The sequence below is a fragment of the Grammomys surdaster genome, unplaced genomic scaffold (assembly GCF_004785775.1).
Source record: "Grammomys surdaster isolate TR1022 unplaced genomic scaffold, NIH_TR_1.0 142, whole genome shotgun sequence".
Classification (NCBI taxonomy): Eukaryota; Metazoa; Chordata; class Mammalia; order Rodentia; family Muridae; genus Grammomys; species Grammomys surdaster.
Genome location: NW_021604600.1, coordinates 1,712,878 through 1,733,246, shown reverse-complemented (window position 1 = coordinate 1,733,246; position 20,369 = coordinate 1,712,878). Strand labels below are relative to the sequence as shown.

Sequence of the window (20,369 nt, the reverse complement as noted above, 5' to 3'; positions counted from 1 at the left end):
TACAACCCCACCCTATAAGTGATACCTTTATTTGGAATGTCAGGACTGAAACAAGTGAGGAAGAGACAGGAGAAGGAGTCAGACACAAATGAAGGAACCAGCTGAGAGGATGCTCCTTAGAAATGTAGTTTTACTGTAAACGAGGCAAAATCCAGACCACTCAATTGTTATTACCCCAAAATGAGCAAATTTTAAAGCTGCTTTTATTTTAAGAAGCCATCAGTAATAATCTGGAAGTTTTATTTTACTTTTAAAGCTGCTTAGTCTCAATTTTAACAGTTTCTGAAATTTCTTAATTGGTGAACTCAATTACTCTATTACTGTTTTCTTTGAAGCATTTAATAAATACCTGTTGACTGCCTAGGAAGAATGCAAGAAAAACATTTACACACAATGCTTTATTGGCCCTAGGGCAGCTGGGAATAACTATGCTTTCAAGTTTTTTTTTACTTCACTGAGAAAAATGTTGAATTAACATTAATTAATAATTACGAAACCTGACTCTGATGTGTTTGCTGGTCTGGGCTGAGACTTGAATATATGCATCTGTTATAACTCGTCAAGAAAAGGCGTATGTCCCAAGTTTCCACTCGCTGCCATTGACTTCTTGCCAGAAACAAACTTTTTTGCAGCCTTAAATAAAACACAGAAAGTTAAATAATGTTATCACCAAGTAGATACACCATATATTTCAAGTTTATGGACAAGACATTCTAAGACAGCAATTCTGTAATATAGCCTCATAAGACGAAAATTAACTGTGAGATAGTTGGTGTTTTATTTTGAATGTGAACAGCATCACATGTGCAACTAAGCAAACAGAAGGTCTCCAGATGAGGACAGTCTTGAAGAGAAAATCCCACCGACATTCAGAACCGGGAAGAATGGCTACTGGCAGGCTGTACTTTGTTTTGTATTACAATGGCAAAAGGCCTGGGTTAATCAAAATACTGTCATTGTTAACATAAAAGTAAATTTTATGTCTTGATGTTCCTTTTATTTTGGAAGAGGGACTGTTGGTGGTGGTATTGAGAAAATATGTAGTTCAAGCTACTTGAAACCCATAATCTCCTCACTTTAGCCTCCAGAACACTGGGCGGCTGCAGGCATCTGTCACCATGCCTGGCTGTTCTGGTATTCTCCACGTCATTACTTCAAATTCAAAAGTTATATTAAGTGTAATAGCACAGGGCAGGACTACGTAGAGCAAGAGCTCCTACGTTATCCCAGGCTAGCTTTTCTGATGCAAGAGGGAAGGTGGTAGAAGTGGGTGAGCGAGGATTCATGCAGCCCTTACACATAAGTGTACTTTTTAGATGCTATCAGAATGAATTCTGGGCCAACTGAAATGCAGGCAGGGGGAGTATCTAAAACCAAACTTGACTCTTCTACCCACTGTCACCACACAATGTTGAGAAGATGGTTGAGACACCTACAGTAAAAGGGGGAGGTGTCTTTACTGTAGAAGCACCACTGATGTAGACTTACAGCAAAGTTCAGCTTATTAGTACTCAAACAACTCAATCTTTTTTTTTTTTTTTTTTGGTGTTTCAAGACAGGGTTTCTCTGTGTAGCCCCTGCTCTTCTGGAACTGACTCTGTACACCAAGCTGGCCTCCAACTCAGAGATGCACCTGCCTCTACCACCACTACCTGGCTGTAACGAAAGACTCAAATCTTGTAGGAAACAATACTATTTAAGACGGGTGAGGAAACTAGCAAGAGAAGGTCTTAGGTTGGAAGAACGTGGAAACTAAGCAAGCGCACGGTAACAGCCGGGCACAGGGCTTCTTGGGTTGAGAAGGAGCAGCAAGTGGCCATGAAACCTGGGAAGTCACTCATCTGACTGCCTGACCTCCAAGAGTTTAAAATGGTTCAAAAATGGGCATTTCCTTGAGCGGGGAAGACACATACACCCAAGCTGCTAGGGAAGCTGTTTGCAGACATGATGGTAACGAGCTCTCCTGCTCTCCTGCACCAACACAGGCCCTAAGGAAGCTTATGCAGTTATTCTGAAAGTGGATCACTAGGGTTGAACTATCTAAGCTGAAATGGATTTCATTTGCTTACCTTCACAACATCAGCATCAGCCACGCAGTCAATTTGCTGGAGGATGGTAGATGGTGGCACATAAGAACCTGCAGCTAGAGCCTGTGATCCAATTTCACTCAGAAAACCCTCTGAAGTCTCCACAGACATTAGATATCCAGCTTTCAGCTTGTTCCTGTCCAGTCAGAGGCAGAAGTCAATTTTATTTCCCCCTCCTTCCCTTCCCCCAACCCCAACAGCAAGATAGTAAATGTATTTCAAACAAGCTAAAAAGTCTGTTGTAGTCCTTACTTCAGCAATACTTTTATGCATCTCTATTTGGAAGGTGTCGACACAAAACAGCTCTCAACACTCGTCAGGTTGTCCTTTGATTTTGGAGTACAGCTTAAGTAAAATTTTTAATATGAGTTTTAATCATGAAGCAATTTTTTTTTTTTTTGAGACAGGGTTTCTCTGTGTAGACCTGGCTGTCCTGGAACAACTCACTCTGTAAACCAGGCTGGCCTCGAACTCAGAAATCCGCCTGCCTCTGCCTCCCAAGTGGTGGGATTAAAGGCGTGCGCCACCACCGCCCGGCATGAAGCAACTTTCAACTTACTAAAAAATATATATTTGTTGCTGTTTGGTTTTTTTTGAGATAGGTGGTGAGATAGGGAATTCCCAATTCCCATGTGAGTGTTGGGAATTGAACTTTGGTCCTCTGAAAGAACAGCCAGAGCTTTTAACGTCCGAACCATCTCTCCAGCCCCCTTTCTCGAGGCATTTCTCTCTTGTTTTGCTTTGTTTTTTTTTGACACAGGGTTTCTCTGTGCAGCTTTGGCTGTCCTGAAACTCACTCGGTAGACCAAGCTGACCTCAAACTTAATAGATCCATCTGCCTCTACCTCTTGAGTGTTGAGATTAAAGGTTTGTACCGCCACCACTGGGAGAGGCATTTCTTTACTTTCTTTTTTTAAACTAGTTTTTTTTAAAAAAATTATTTTGATTTTATGCACATTGATTAGTGTTTTGCCTGCATGTATGTCTGTATGAGGGTGTTGGATCCCTGGAACTGGAATTACAGACAGTTGTGAACTGCATATAGGTGCTGGGATTGAACCTAGGTTCTCTGCAAGAGCAACCAGTGCTCTTAACCACTGAGCCATTTCTCTAGCCCCTAGGGCAGGCATTTCTAGTAAGAGAATATGTATGGGACTTTTAATGTATCAGCCACTTGGCTGATAATTTTACTTACACACACACACACACACACACACACACACACCCACACCCACACCCAGATACTCAATTGGCATTTATCTCAGTGAGGAAGGGGGCATGATGGACAAGTCAGGTGGGAAAGTATGGTACAATACAATGTCTTCTATGCCAAACATAAGCTTAAACATGGATGCAAAAGCTTTATTTTGAAATGAAACAGACTTTTTTTTTTTTTGGTTTTTCGAGACAGAGTTTCTCTGTGTAGCCCCGGCTGTCCTGGAACTCACTCTGTAGACCAGGCTGGCCTCGAACTCAGAAATCTGCCTGCCTCTGCCTCCCAAGTGCTGAGATTAAAGGTGTGTGCCACCACTGCCCCGCAGCGAAACAGGCAGACTTCACAATTATGCCATAAAGAAATTGTTATTACTTACAAACACATCTTCAAAAGGCATCTGGGTTATCTAGGTATGAATCATTGAGGGTAAATGTGCTTGCTACCAAACATAACAACCCAAATTCAGTCCCTGGAATTCACATGTTGAAAAGAGGGAACAGCTACTTCAAGCTGTCCTGACCTCCATACATGTGCCATGGCATGGGTGAGCCCACATATACAAGAAGATGGGTCTGGAGACAAGCATGGCTTGACTACTTATGGTTAAGACTACTTATTGCTCTTGCAAAAGGCCTGGGTTTGGTTTCCAGTACTCACATAAAGGTTCACAATCATTGGATCCTGGAGATCCAACACCTTCTTTTGATCTCTGAGGGCACAAAACATATGTGTTGTGCACTTGCACACATGCTAAACAGGCAAAATACTCATACACATAAAGTTAATATAGAAATTATTTTGATTTTATGCACATTGATTGGTATTTTGCCTGCATGTACATCTGTGTGAGGGTGATGGATACCCGGGATCTGGAGTCATAGATGGTTTAAACTGCAATGTAGCTGCTATAGGAATTGTGTCCTCTGGAAGAGCAGCCAATGTTTTTAACTGCTTAGTCATCTCTCCAGCCCCTTATTTCTTTTTAAAATATAAAAAAGAACCATAAGTAGGAAAACAAGGGTCATTTCTGTAGTGCTGGGATTAGAACCCATGTCCTGTACATGCAAGGCAGTCTCTACCACTGAGCTATAGTCTTTCCTTATTAATACTGTTCTTGACTTTTCAAGTCTTATGAGCATATAGTATTATTTCTTAAATTTTTAAAATTTTATTTATTAGGTGCTCCGCTTCCATATATGCCTGTGGGAGGGCGTCAGATCTTCTAGAAGTAGGAATTATAGACAGTTGTAAACTGCCATGTGTATGTTAGGATATGAACCTGGGTCCTTTGGGTGAGCAACCTGTGCTCTTAACCACTAAGCCATTTCTCCAGCCTAAGAATATAGTATTTTTTTTTTTTTAAATCAGCTTCTAAGTAACAATATAGAAACATAGAAACTTACTTGGCAGCTTGGACATCTGCACTGGAAAGGCTTCCTTGAGCAACTGCTTTTACTTGGTTATAGGCAGCATTGATAACCTAGGGTACACAAGTAAAAAGTCATCAGTGGCCAGAGCCTGGATCTCCTGAGGTAATCAAAGCTCCTGTACTGAGACAAAAACATAACAGGAAGTTCTAGTGCTCATGGGGAATTCTGTGGCCACCATGTGCACCATGCAGTGGGTGGTGCTACTTTGAGAGGTAACAGAGCATTTAGGATATAATCTAACAGTCACAGTCACTGGGGCTGGGCCTGGAGGAAGACAGCTGGTTCTGCTCCTGGTCCTGCTCCTGGTCCTGTTTTCTGTATCTCAATCCAGAAGAAGTGAGGAGCTACCTCTGTGACTTCCACCATCACACCCTCCTTACCATGATAAAGTGAAACTGTGAGCCAAAATAAAGCCTTTTCCTTTAAACGCTGTCACAGTACCGAGAATGAAGCTGCACTTATACACACATGTAGTATACAACAATAAAACCAACAGTATCCACCAAGCACCTTACAGATCTTAAGAAGCATAGCGCAGAAACTGGCAGAAACTGGTGCCTCTTCTTTGAGGAAGATAGAAAAGACTCCGTGTTACTACTATTTATTAGGAATACACACAAACACAGCTAACCTGGAAGGCTTGTACACATTTGGAACATCAGAGTTCAGTAATCAAAAGAGAAACTGAAAGAATCCAAAGTTTCACTGATGTGAGTACTTGGTACATATTTGCAGAACAAACAAATTAGGATTTTCTTCACCTCAGTCCTGGCATCATTCTGGACTTGTGGCTTATTGTTTTGTATAATGACCTAAATTCTAAGACTTCAATTTCCTTTCCATTATTTGTTACCCACTTCTATGGCCACAACCCCCCGACTTGAACATAACATAGAGCTGCCTAAGGTTACACAGTCCCCTCAAAGTCTCCAATTCCAAAGCCTGGCCTCACTCTAGTCATTGTCCCTATCCCCTACTTTAGTAAGATGTCTAATGCCTCAACTGTTCACTGCCTCCCAACCTGTTCCTCCCTGTCCCCGTGCCTTCTAAAACTGGCCCACACTCCGAAGTCATCCCTTCAGTAATTCCTGCCAGTCTTTTCAACTCCTTGCTATCTTCTTTTCACTTTCAGGACTCCAACCTGGTGTGAATCCTAGTACCCACTTCTTTCATTTTTCTGTTAGGGGACTGAATGGCAATGAAGAAAACTTATAAACCTAACTTGGATGATTATCCTGTGCAGAATCCATGGTCACTATTAAAGGAGACCAAACACTGTTGAATGTCCATTCTCTGCTTTTAGCCATTCACTTCCCCAAGTCTCTTACTTTCAAGTTTCCCCTTCTCTTCCATGTGTGACTCAGCACTGCCTCAGCATTGGCTTTTGCTGCTGAACTAAAATGCCTGTGTTCCAGATTATACTTGCTCCTCCTTTCTCAAACTTGAACCATTTATTATTTTCTAAATCCTGTATCTGCTGAATCTATCTTCATGAATATTTACTTCAACTTAAAACTTTCAGTATAAAAACTGCTCCCCCTCTTCCAGCCTCCTCTTTACAGAGTGAGCCCCTCTCTTTCCAGCAGCCTTCCATTCCTTTGCACTCAATACCATAATATCACTTTCCCTTCTCTTGCTATTTGTTCCCTCCACACCTCCACAACTGTGTTGCTGCCCAGAACTTCAGCTGAGTTTCTTTTCCTTCTGGTTTTTTTATTTTTATTTTTAAAGATAAAGATTCATGCTTTTGATCTTCCTGCCTCCTATCTGGTTCTGGGATTAAGAACACTAGATTACAGGCATATGCCACTACACCCAGTTTATATGACAATGCTGACTAAACCCAGGGCCCCAAACATTACAAGGAAGCACTCCACCAACTGAGACACACCCCCAGCCTTCTTACTAACATCATCTCTACAATGAAGACCTACAAATATGCATCCTGGACTTGACCTCTCTGAGGTTCTGAAATACAGATGTCAGAATCACATGTTTAAGAAAAACCAAAGTATGCATTTCCCTTTCCTGTAAGCATTAATATACACCTTGTAAAGTTTTCTCAGTAACAGATAATTCAATGATATTAGACCATGAAGATCTATGACAAAGCATGGCACTTAGACATTTCACATTTAACTAAAAATACAGCAACGGGAGAAAAGCTTTAGGAGTTAATGAATTAGTAACTTACATCTCCAGCAGCTGCAGCCTGGGAGATAGTGTAAATTCCAAAGAGCCCAGAGTCTGAGTAACTGGCATTAAATGCAGAAACCTGAAATATAATGGAACTTTACTGTATAGTATTTTCCAGGTAGAAGAGATCACAATTTCCAAAGATTACCTGGATAAAACTTATAAACAAAACAGCAGTTTACTTAATTCTGGCAAGGGCTTTAATGTTCTACAGATTATCCCTTTCAGAACCACAAAAGCTTTAGAGGGGTTCATGTCATTTAAACCTTTTTATTGGGTTTTTCAAAGCGTCTCTTGATGACTAAGTGGCAGCACAAACAGAATGGCAGCATACAGTGACAGAGATGTGGACTGCAGCGGGACAGACTGCATTTCTTTATTTTGCTGTTGGTACCATCTGGCTCACCAATTTGCTTGTACATCTATAAACTAAAGGCTAGACCCAGACTTTGCCGAGTAGCCATAGCTATCTAAGGTAGCAAGAAATGTAGCTTGTAACAGATAGGATGAGTCACGCCTCGAACTCCTGGGGTTGACCTTGAGTACCTAGAATATCACCTAAATTGTTAAAAGATAAGAACTTTCAAGTTTTGGGTTTTTTTTTTTTTGTTCTTTTTGTTTGTTTGTTTGTTTTGTTTTTTTTAAGACAGGGTTTCTCTGTATAGCCCTAGCTGTCCTAAAACTCTGTAGACAAAGCTGGCCTTGAACTCAGAGATCCACCTGCCTCCCAAGTGCTGGGACCAAAAGCATTTACCACCACCACTCAGCTGATTTTCAGATTCTTTTTTTAAATAAATGATTTATTTGTTTTTATTTCTTATGCATTGGAGTTTTGCCTTTATGAAGGTGTTGAATCCCCTGGAACTGGAGTAACAGACAGTTGTGAGCTGCCATGTAGAGGTGCTGGAAACTGAACCCCAGTTCTCTGGAAGAGAAGCCAGCAGTGCTTTTAGCCACTGAGCCATCTCTCCAGCCCTGATTTTCAGGTTCTTAAAACAGGTTTATTAATTCATGTCTCTGTCAATACAGTCTGAAAAGTCCACATTTCAAACCCATGTTTAGCTGGGTGGTGGTGGCACATGCCATTAATCCCAAGTACATTTCTGTCTGTCTTTTTCTTTCTGAGACAGAATGTTATCTAGTCTGGGCTAGCCTCAAACGTATTTCGAGACACTACTGTCTCGATCTCCCATGCTCTATGATTACAGATGTGCACCATCATTCTCAGCTCATTTATTGTCTTTTAAAGACAGACTAAAGGGTAAGTAATTATAAATACTTGGTTAACAGTCCACATTTGCCAGGCAGTGGTGGCACACGCCTTTAATCCCAGCACTTGGGAGGCAGAGGCAGGCGGATTTCTGAATTTGAGGCCAGCCTGGTCTACAGAGTGAGTTGTTCCAGGACAGCCAGGACTACACAGAGAAACCCTGTCTCGAAAAAGAAAAACAAACAAACAAATCCCCAAAACAGTCCACATTTTCTTTTTCTTTCTCACTTGAGGCAGGGACTTGTTATGTAGTGCAGGCTAGCTTCGAATTCCTGATCCTCCTGCTTCACCTTCCAAGTGCTGAGATTACAAGAGTATGCCACTATGACTGCTTAACATTTCATATATTCCTGATGCAAACATCACATTTTAAAAGCATTTTCCTGTCATAAAAGCATCAAAAGTTAATATAGGCATGGTGGCACACACTTGTAATCCTAGCATTTGGAAGGTAGAGGCAAGAATATTAGGTGGTCAAAGTCATCTTCAGCCATAGCAAGTTTTGAGACCAATCTGGAACATATGAGACCTTGTCTCCAACAACCACCACCACCACACAACCAAACAAAAGTTATTATGAGGCTAGTTTTTAAAAATATTTATTTCATATGTGTGTGCATGTGTGCACTGCATGTATGCTTCCATAACAGAAGAGAGCATCAGAGTCTATTCTAGATGGTTGTGAACTACCATGTGGTTCCTGGAAATTGAACTCTGGACCTTTGGAAGAGTAGTCAGTGCTTTTAACTGCCAAGCCATGTTCTCCAGTCCCTCCTGTTCTTAATGTCATCATTTTTGTATTAATTTAATCTCAAGATGGAGGTATGTATCTGTAAACAATTCACTGTTTTTTCTGACCACTTGTTTGTAAAACAATGAACAGCAAAACTCAGGAAACAGCCACAGGAACAGAAACAGAGACGAAGATAGCAGTTATATCTAGGGAAATAAGGACAATGAAGCATTTCTTTTATTAACCTTTTCTTTATCTCCTGTATCTGTATATAATGTGCTCTTGTGTATGTATGTGTAGAAGCTTTGTATTGTTTGTCAGGCAATGACTTCCTTGGCTTTTGAGACTAGGTCTCCTACTGGCCTGGAACAAACCCAGTAGGCAAGCAGACTGGTCTCGAGCCCCAGAGACCAACCCATCTCAACCTCCCCAGCACTGGGATTATAAGCATGTGCCACCGCACTTAGCCTTCTTACATGGTCTCTGTTTCTAATGTGGAATGATACCAGGTTTGAGCCACCCAATTGAGCTTATAATTATTCATCTTAAATTTTAAAATCAGACTACCATTAATAGATAATCAAGACTGTATGACAAGTAACGTGTTTCTGGAAGCTAAAACAAGAGACATTGACTGCTTAGACTCACGTCAAAAGGCTGGTGACTTCCTTTGGCAACACTCTGGCTCAGGAGGCTGGTGGTGTTGTTTCCCCTTTTGATATGTGGTCCAGCACCAAGAAGATGCTGAAGTACACTAAATGCATTTGCTTCTGTACTTCCAACGGCAGCACTTTCTGCTACAATAGCAGCATGGACCAGATTGTCTCCATTCTGCTCTCTAATTTCACCTGGTCATGTAAAGAGGGAGGAGCAAAAAAGTATCTTTACTATCATTGGTTTTACTCATCAGTAGTCTCTATAACACAGTACTAATTAACCAAGGTTAGAGTTTGTGGTTTACGAGGTATACCCACTCAAAGCATGTTTCCCATAACACCTGAGCCATCTACTTCTTTTCTTCTGTACTGACATGGTTTGGTAGTAACAATCAAGCCAATATTGCCCCAACATGCTATTTCTGCAGAGAAATGCCACTGACATATGCTATCATACCTAGGAGAAAGAATACTTACCTCCACGGTATTTGGCTTTTGCACCAGCTAAACCAAGGCCACCCCTCATGTTGAGAAATTGTTCAGCAACTTGCTTTAGGACAGAATGACTCACACCTGTTTCAATGGAAGCAAAAACAAAACTAGAGTCAATATTTCTCCAATACAATTATAAAGCTTCCGTTTTCCCTTGTTTTAAAATATGTAATTATTAAATGCAAACCAGGCTTCGAGACAGATCAGCAGGCAAAAGCACCACAATAGTCTGGAGACCAGAGTTGGATCCCTGGAATATACCTGAAGGTGGAAGGATTGTCTTCTGACCTCCACACGTGTGGTGGCAATGGCATGTACTCAGCTGCTAATCATGTACTCATACATACTAAAAAATAATTTAATTACAAAAGTACTCAAACATTACAAAAATAAACAGAAAAAAAAACAAAAGAAAAACCATGAATCTTCTTGCCAAAATAGCACTCCTCCTGCTATCAATTTACAATTTATTATTAACTATTATATTCATCTAAATGTTTTCCTATATAGTTAGTTACTGGTATATATTAATTTTCTTTTACCTTTGTTTTCCCCCTTTGAGACAGGGTTTCTCTGTGTATCCCTGGTTGTCCTGGAATTTGTTCTGTAGACCAGGCTGGCCTTGAACTCAGAGATCCACATGCCCCTGCTTCCTAAGTGCTAGGATTAAAGGCAGGCACCACCACTACCCAGCTCACTTATTCTTTTGTGGTGTCAGAAGCTGAATCTAAGGTCCCAAGCATGCTAGACATATGTTTTACTACTGAGCTACATCACAAGACCCTATTTTAAAAGTGTTATTATTGTCTTTAGTGTTTCTAAATTGTCTTCCATATTTTGTATCTAAGTAGTTAGAAATGGTTATAAAATATTCCACTCAATGAATACATCATTTATTTAACCAGTATCTTTTTAAATAGACATTAGCATGTTTCTAATAGCAGTTGGAATCTTGTATTGTACACTGAAGGGCAATCAAGAGTGAAAAGACAAACCATGTAATATAAACTATTTATAAGCAACAAACTTGATAAGTGGATATATAGTATCCAAAATAAAGAACCTTTAATAGATATATTCAAAAGCTGTCAACTTATACTCCCACCGATAATTGTTTTTGTTTTTTTCAAGATAGTCTCACTATGTAGCTCTGGTTGGTCTAGAACTCACTATGTAGATCAGGCTGGCCTCAAACTTGGAGAGGTCTACCTGCTTCTGGAGTGCTGGAATTAAAAGGAATGAGCCACCACGTCCAGCATGTCAGCAATGTTTGACAGTGTATATATATTTCTTCAAATCCTAGGTAATACTGGGAAGAGCCAACCCTTTATTTTTTGCCAATCTCGCAGATTAAAATTTTGTTAGTTACTATTGATGCTCTTTGCTTATAAATTTTGTAAACATTGTCAAGACTTTAAAGGAAGTAGTAAAATACTGTAATTTGTTTCCCCAATAACTAGCAATTAAAACCCTATCATATACTATTCTCCTAGGGTTTTCAAAATGTTCAACCCTATGCATATGTCACACAGTTTAAGGGTTGCTCTTGGGAAGCAAACTCACATGCAAGCAATCTCAGACTTACCAAGTCCAACCAGAGCCATTCTTGCACTTGTGAAATTGTTCTGAACAAAGTAATGTAACTGAGGAAGTAAAGAAGAACTATTAGGTCATGTTAGTATAAATACAAACGGTTAAAAATATACAAGTGCAGTATGGCAGGAAACAAATCCCCAGGTTTGAATGTTGCCATAATGGACTATGCAGGATTAGCTACTGCTCATCACACTGTGATTTTATACTAAAAACTATGGCTTAAAAGAGTAAGACCTTATGGCCTCATGGGTCTACAACTGTAATGAAAACTCTAATAAAACCACTGAATTTAAACAGACTGAATGGTGTGAGAACTTGTGATGGTTTGTATATGCTCGGCCCAGAGAGTGGCACTATTAGAGGGTATGGTCCCTTTGGAGTAGGTGTGGCCCTGTTGGAGTAGGTGTGTCACTGTGGGTGTGGACTATAAGACCCTCATCCTAGCTGACCGGAAGTCAGTATTCTGCTAGTAGCCTTTAGTGGAAGATGTAGAATTCTCACCTCTGCCTGTACCATGCCTGCCTTCATATACATCACACCACAGACATGAAAATGGGAAAAATATTAAAAAAAAGAATCAAAACAAATTAAGAGTATACACTGACTTGAAATCAAGAATGAGACCAAGTTTATGCCCTTAGTATTCTAATGAGGTTTTAAACAGTACATCTTATTTACTGTCAGGTAATCATACAACACTATAAACATTCTATGACAGACTACTGTAACTACACTTCTACCCATTTCCCCCTTGTTTCTTTTTCCTTCCTTCTTTCCTTTCCTTTCCTTTTTTTTTTGAGGTAGGTCTGTCCTACCCACTTTTGAGACCAATTTGTCTAAAACTTTACTTGCTATCAGGTCAGTCAACACCAGGGTTCCTGTGATAGTTAACCCACATTATCAAATAGATGCAAAGACCCATCCTAAATGTGGGTGGCAACATCCATCGGGCCTGAACATAAAGAAGGCTAGTGGAGCACCAAAATTCATCCATCTGTTTCCTAACTGCAGATGCAAAGTAACTAGTTGCCTCACATTCCCACTGTCAGGCCCCACTGCCAAGACAGATAGTATCCTCAAACTCTGAGCCAAAATAAACTTTCCGCCTCTTCTAAGTTGCTTTTTTATGGAGAATGTCATCATCATAATGGTAAAAGTTACCAATAAATAGTTTCCAATTAAGATTACAGAATTGTCTAAGAGAGTGTAAATACAAAAATAACACTGTTTTTGATAGTACAGATGGATTAAGTTGATTCCAGATAGAATCTTAGAATCTTTAAAACCAGTCAAGTTTTATGCAGTTGGAGCACACCTCTGTGATCCTGGCACACAGGAGGCCAATACTGAAGACTGTGAGTCCAAGGTCAGTCAGGGTTTTCATACAGAGAAAAAACCCAACTACTTATTTATCTAACCAGCACACATGGCTACTAACACTCAGTGAGACTTGGGAATCTTGGTTTACATGGCTACCTTAGCTAAGCAGACAAGAAGCAAGACTAGCATCTAATTATGAGTAATGAGTACTACCTCCAAGGGGTTGAAAATTTCTTTAGGGGGCAGGGAAAAAAAACCCTTCATTTATAGGTAAATTGGATATGTGCTTATTTATATGCAGAGATACACTGTTCTACACTGTAGAGGCACAGTATCTACCAGAAGGGTTCAGAGAATGACTGAAGTGATAACTGATAAGAAACACTGGCTGAACTTTCACCACTTTAATCAAGAAGCTATGGCCTGAAAGAATGGTAAACATCTGTGGAGTTGCCTTAGATGGCCAATCAACTGTCTTTCTATGGATGTTTTTCTACTGAAGCTGAATTGCTAAAGTGTACTACACTAATCTCCTTATCCTTCCCTTAGCCTAAGAACACATTAAAAAATGAACAAACAGGGTTTGAAAGGTGGCTCAGCAGTTAAGAGCACTGACTACTCTTCCAGAGGCCCTGAGTTCAATTCCCAGCAACCACATTGTGGCTCACAACCATCTATAATGGGATCCGATGCCCTCTTCTGGCGTATCTGAAAACAGCTACAGTGTACTCATATAAATAAATAAATCTTTAAAAAAAAAAAAAAGAGAACAAACCAAAACACTAACGACCTTTGAGAGCATCAAGTTTATCAAAGTTAACATCTAATCACAAACTAGAAATGAGAAACAATACTTGAAACAATACCTAGAAAGGATTGATAATTCCAAATTTTTCTTTCAGAGTCAGAAAGCTCTGTGGACTCAGTCCTCTCCACCTTTATTTGGTCCTGGAGATTGAACTCGGGTCACTAGTCATGTGTGACAGGTGCCTTTACCCATTAACTCATCTCTCCAGACCCTCAAATTTTCTGATGAATAATTAGGGAGGAATAGGTGGTAGAAGCGGGCAGTAAGATTATGTCCACCTACCTATACTTACAGCATGCTTATCTGTGCACCAGGGGCATGCTTGATGGTGCAGAAAAGGGAACAGGAGTCCCTGGAGTTACAGACAGTCGTGAGTTACCATGTGGGTGCTAGGAATCAAACCTGAGCCCTCTGGAAGAGTAGCTAGTGCTTGTAACCTTTGAGCCAGCTCTCCAACTCCAATAGTCAATGTTTCTTGCTTTAGAAACACAGTTCTAAGGCATACACTTGTCTGTGACATGGGATAAATCTGGCCTGCTGGCCCAGGGGAGTTGGTGTCCTAGAAAAGGTAAATAAACAGTGCTGGGCTAAAGACCAAATGGGAAGTAAGGACGTGAGGTTTATTTCATACATGTCACTAGATTTTATAACTATAAAATACTTTACTATGATATTTAACCATTAAATTATTTAAAAAGTATACATACACACAGAAAAGGCTATAGAAGAAAATACACCAGGTATTAACATTGAGTGCCTTTTGGCATGTAAGCTAGTTTTTGGCTCAGTCTTCTCCCTGCCTATTCAGTGCACGTGCATGTGTGTGCGTGTGGTATGTGTACACGTACACAGATCAGAGGAGAATGTCAGGTGTCCTGCTCCATCACTCACTGTCTTATTCCTTTGAGACAGGGTCTCTTACTGAATCCAGAGCTAGGTCGGCAGTCCACAAGCCTAGTGATTCTTCTGTTCCTGCTCCACAGCACAAGGATTGCAGGTGCCTGTGGCCACTCTTGGTGGTAATTACATGCATATGAAACTCAGATTCTCATGTGTGTGCAGCAGGAGCTCTTACACACTTAGCCACCTCTCCAGACCCACAAGACAATCTCTTGTTTATTTTGCTTGTTTTAGATTTTCATTTTAGGACCTCGTTACTCATAAAAACTTTTTAGTTAAGATATTTAAAAACAACAACAAAAACAACAAAAAACTGTTCAGGACTGGTGAGATGGCTCAGCGGTTAAGAGCACCGACTGCTCTTCAGGAGATCATGAGTTCAAATCCCAGCAACTACATGGTGGCTCACAACCTTCTGTAATGAGATCTGATGTCCTCTTCTGGTGTGTCTGAAGACGGCTACAGTACACTTTGGGCCAGAGCAAGAGGGAAAAGGGAAGGGAAAAAAAAATACTGTTCAAAAAGAAGTTTAGTAAAACAAAACAAAACCAAGTACGCCGGGATGAAAAAAGCAGAATGGATTTCTTAAGATTAGGAGTTAATACAAAACCCAACAAACATCCTCAAATAGCACGTCCAATATAATGTGGTCTGGTGGTTAGGAGTGAGCATTCCTAACACAGCCCCATCACTTACTTCCTCTGACGTTATCTTCCCCATCCTATAGTCAGGACAGTACAAGGGATTAGCCAAGGCATTCTTGTAGGCAACATCATGCAAGTTCTCAATGATACCTGAAACATAAACAACGCGTGCTCAAATTTATCGATGGCTACAGTATTTTAAAGACAGCAACAAGTATATATAGATTTGAGACTGAAGTTTCCAGAGACTTGAAATTTGTTACTACATAACTTAGAGCAACTTTTAAAGTTCAGGACTGGTGAGATGGCTCAGCGGTTAAGAGCACCAACTGCTCTTCAGGAGATCATGAGTTCAAATCCCAGCAACTACATGGTGGCTCACAACCTTCTGCAGAGGTTCAAAGAGTACCTCTGCAGAGTACAAAGAGAAAGGAGAGGAGTTGTCTCTGTGAGACAACAATAATTTATTTAATCTGAATCTGACTTTACTCCTGGTTCTCTCCCTGGGTGATGTGAGAGTTGCCAGGACACAGGGAACTATGAAAGCAGCAAGCTTAGGTTATCGCCAGTTATTGGGAGTAAAAAGCTACTTACCACTGACCCGGACTTACTCTTTCCTGGTGCCCTGGCACTGCTGCACCTGCCTTCTGGGTTCTGTGCCTTTTCTGGAATTATATCCCTTATATCTGTTCATTATTTGGGCACGCTTCCTGATACTAAGCACTGTGCTAGTTGCTAGAAACATGGAGAGAAGTCAGATACAATGGCCACTCTCAAAACATTGAGGGGGAAAATTATGAAATAAAATTGTTATGAGTGTTAGCAGTAAAGTGTGCAGCTGGGCACATGGAATGACAGCAGGAAAAGGAAGAGAGTACAAGAAAATCTTGGAAAAGTCTTCTACAATGATTAAGTCCCAGGTGACTACCTTGTGATAGTTAAAACATAGAGGAAACAGACAAAGCAGAGTCTGACTCAGGATTGGGGAGGGAGGGGGAGTCAGTGATACAAAGAGAACACGTAGGAGCAGGAGCAGCTAGAAAGGCTTTGCACAGTCTTCACAGTTAAGAAATGTAAGACGTTCAAGGAGACGGGTGAGTATGTTTAACCTAATTTAAACGTTACAAATGTAAACAAGTACCAAAACATACATGCTTCCCATTAAAAAGCATGATTTTTGCATATAAATAGTTATAACAAAACCTAAGAGGAGGAGGATGGGGTCAGATGAAAGCTATAAAGGCTAGATTACAGTTTTGGTCTCTAACTCACAGATTGGTTTTAAAAGATGTTCACTTGGTTTTCAAAGCAGAAAGGGTCACTGGCAAGGAGTCAGAAGTTGGACTAAATAGTAATCCTAGGGGAGATGTAAGAACAGCCAGGACACATGACAGGACACGTGACAGGACATGTGACAGGACACGTTTGGCCAGACAAAGACTGGAACCTCAATGGTGAGAAGCAGCCAGCTTGGACAAGTATGGAACCCTTTCTACAATGTTGCCGTTGACCACATTCCTCTGTGACACAAGTTCACCGTGATATATTAGCACACAAACCTCTCACTAAATCTCACACAGGTTCTTTCTTGCGAGTCCTGCATTTGGTCCCCAGTGCACTCAGAATACTACAGCTGGCTCCTACTCTAGTCCACATGCTCAGTTTTGCTCCTACCAGAAGCTATGTAATGTCTAAAAGCCAGCAGTGTTTGTTTACAGATTTGGTTTGCCAGCTATATCTGCTAAGATTATATAATCAAACATTACAAATATCCAAGCAAAAAAGTTATTTTAAGAATTATGGAGGTTTTTTCTTCAAGTTTTTATTGAAAAACAATTTTATACAATATATTTTGTTCATGTTTTTCCTACTTAACTTTCTATTCTTTCTTTAAAATCAAATAAAACCCAAGAAATACACATATACTTTGACAAAAACAGTAATCTAAATAAACAAGCAAAAGATCAAGACAAAACACGTGGGATGTGCTTTGGAGGGCCCTGTAAGCGGAGTCACTGACAACAGCAACAGTAAGCTGTCACAGTGCTTTTTTCTAAGCAAGACAGAAACAAAACCAACACAGTGAAGGAACAGACAGCACAGCATATGCAGTCGACCATCAATCTGTCCACTCACCAACGTGGAAAGCAACAACAAAACAAACAAGACTCTTCAATAGAGTGCACTTTGGGAGATATTTTCAAGTACACATAAGATTTTCTTTACAAGTTGGATCTTCTCAAAACCATTATCTTAGAAACAATGGAATGGAATCTGCAAATGTACTTACGAGTCTGTGAATTCTGAAAGGCAACAGCTTTGTCAATCTTTAGCTGAGACCGAAGGTCAGCTACTTCCCAACGGCGAAACTCTGGTGCTGTTGTGACATTGAGCAGGAACTCCATCAGGATCTCACTACAGAAAACCAGTGAAGAGGTACAGGTCACAAATTTATGCTGGTGTTATGACACATACTTTTAATCCAACATCTGGTAGGTGGAGGCTGGAGGACTTTTTCTTCTAGGCTAGCCTGGGTTATGAAATAATACCTTATTTTGAAAAACCAAGGACTTGGCTGGGAGGGAGCTCAAGGATAGAATACTTGCTTGGTATGCCTCAAAGCTCTAGGTCAGGGGTTCTTAATATTCTTAATGCTGCAGCCCTTTAATACAGTTCCTCATGCTGTCTGACCTCTAATCATAAAATCATTTTTTGTTGCCACTTCATAACTGTAATCTTGCTACTGTAAATCATAATGTATTATCAATGTAAATTGTAATAGAATCAAACATTACAAATATCAATGCAAAAAAGTTATCTTAAGAATTATGGAGTGTGTTTTTTAAAAATGTACTTTAAAAAAAAGATTTATTTATTAATTTTACATATATGAGTACAATGTAGCTGTCTTCAGACACACCAGAAGAGGGCATCAGATCCCATTATAGATGGTTGTGAGCCATCATGTGGTTGCTGGGAATTGAACTCAGGACCTCTGGAAGAACAGTCAGTGCTCTTAACCACTGAGCCATCTCTCCAGCCCCTGGAATGTGTTTTTTATTTTTATTTTTTTTTTATTGAAAAACATTTCTTATACAATATATTTTGCTCCTGTTTTTCCCACCTAACTTTCTGTTCTTTCTTTTTAAAAAGAGAATAGTAATGTAAATATCTGTGTTTCCAATGGTCTTAGGTGATCCCTATGAAAGGGTTGTTTGATCCCCAGAGGAGTCGTGACCCACAGGTTGAGAACTACTGCTCTAGGTGATCTCCAGGACCAGAACAAAATGTTAAATCAACATTTAAGATACTAAACTGTAATCATATTAGTGGTTAGTATTAATTAGCCTAATTAATACTAGATTTATAAATAATATTCCAAAGTAAAAGTCTAAGGTCACAGTGACAAAGTAAATGAAGTATAGCTTAGTCTCTGTTTTGAAATTTAAGTTAGCATACAAAGTGTTAGGTTTCATCGTGGCAGTTTTAAACCCACTTTTATTGATCCCCCTCCACCTATCCTCTGTTCTTTTTTTGCCCCCTTCCACTTGTACTTTTCCACAGCTAGATGCTTCCTTTCTCCTTTCCTGACTCAGATGTTTTACTTTGCCCTGCCTTCTGCAACACCTTGTGGTTCCCTTTCCAGTGTCATGAACTACACTCACACACTCCTACACACATACACAAACATTAAAGGCTAGGACTTGTTGAGAGAATATGGCATTTATCTTTCTGAGTCTAGGTCACCTTCTTTAATACAAAATTTGTATATTTTCTTTTTTATAACTTTTGTGTGTTTTTTGTATGTTTTAATTCTTTAATCTTTTTTTGCAGTCCAGTCTTTATCCTCTCCTGGTCTACCCTCTGACTGTTCCTCATCCTATACCTCCTCCTCACCAACCCCAACTCCCAAATTTGTATTTTTTTAAAAAAGCATATTATTTCTATTTTTATTAATTGTTTTCTTTAGATTTAAATAAATTTTATTATGTATATAGCCTATGTATAGGTTTATAAACTTGAGTCAAAGACCTGTGGATGCCAAAAGAGGGCACTGGATCCCCTGCAACTGGAGTTACATCAGTTGTGAGTCTCCGGATGTGGATGTTAGGATCCAAATTTTGGTTCACTGCAAGAGCAGTATGCATTCTTAATCATTCACTAAACTGTCTCTCTGGTTCCTACGCCTTTTTAAAAACTGGATTTTTTATTTAATATAGTAGTAGGTTTTATTTACACTATTTGTCCCTAGTATCCCATAAAAGCAGATATTCTAATACATGCAAGTACTTACATATCATTCCGAATGCCTTCCACAGTGTATGCCATGTTTTCCCTTGTTGCAGTAACACTGAATTGAAAATAAGTTATGGTGAATTATCTGAGTCAGAAAATACTATATATTCAACTAAAAATTTAAAGTATTTTTTAAAAAATGGCAAATAAATTCACCTTAAAAAGTAATCAAATCTTGCCTCATGGATGAACCCCAAGGACCTTATGCTAAGTAAGTTACTAATGAACATAGTTTATACCATTTATTCAAAGAACAAAATGACAGCAAAATGTAAAGCTAACATTCTAACAAAAGGACAATCAAAATCAGAGAAAATAGGATGGTGGCCAAGGGCGAAGGGAACAGGAGGTCACATCTTATTGGGAGAGTTTCAGCGGAGTACAACAGTGAAGTTCCAGAGGTGGACAGAGACAACAATGATCAAATGTCAATGTTGTGGAACCCTATATACACATTTAAAGAGGCAAATTTTATGTTCCACATATTTTAAAATGAAAAACAAAAGGGCAAATACTTAAGATTCCTTTGTAGACTTTTGATAACAATTCCCTTATTCTCTCCAACTTCACAAACCATAGCCCTAAGTATACTGTCTTTAAACTATACAGATAACAAGTTAACTTCAGTTCCTAACTGCTGTGTAGTTAGAAAGTGAACCATTAGTTCTTAAAAAAAAGAAGAAGAAGAAGAAGAAGAAGAAGAAGAAGAAGAAGAAGAAGAAGAA

The 20,369-nt window shown here is 39.6% G+C and overlaps 1 protein-coding gene across 1 annotated transcript in view; it reads right to left on the bottom strand.

The window, feature by feature from the left end:
• Nucleotides 1–113: 113 nt before the first annotated feature.
• LOC114618477 (cytochrome b-c1 complex subunit 2, mitochondrial) overlaps nt 114–20,369 on the bottom strand; it is a 26,086-nt gene continuing 5,830 nt past the window's right edge. Inside the window, exons 5-14 of the mRNA XM_028764244.1 lie at nt 19,643–19,699; nt 17,639–17,763; nt 15,401–15,498; nt 11,666–11,723; nt 10,066–10,161; nt 9,581–9,780; nt 6,928–7,008; nt 4,707–4,783; nt 2,070–2,223; nt 114–633 (exon numbers count right to left, since the gene is read on the bottom strand). Coding sequence (XP_028620077.1) covers nt 550–633; nt 2,070–2,223; nt 4,707–4,783; nt 6,928–7,008; nt 9,581–9,780; nt 10,066–10,161; nt 11,666–11,723; nt 15,401–15,498; nt 17,639–17,763; nt 19,643–19,699 — 1,030 coding nt within the window. The 3' untranslated portion in view covers nt 114–549. The remainder of the gene's footprint in view (nt 634–2,069; nt 2,224–4,706; nt 4,784–6,927; nt 7,009–9,580; nt 9,781–10,065; nt 10,162–11,665; nt 11,724–15,400; nt 15,499–17,638; nt 17,764–19,642; nt 19,700–20,369) is intronic.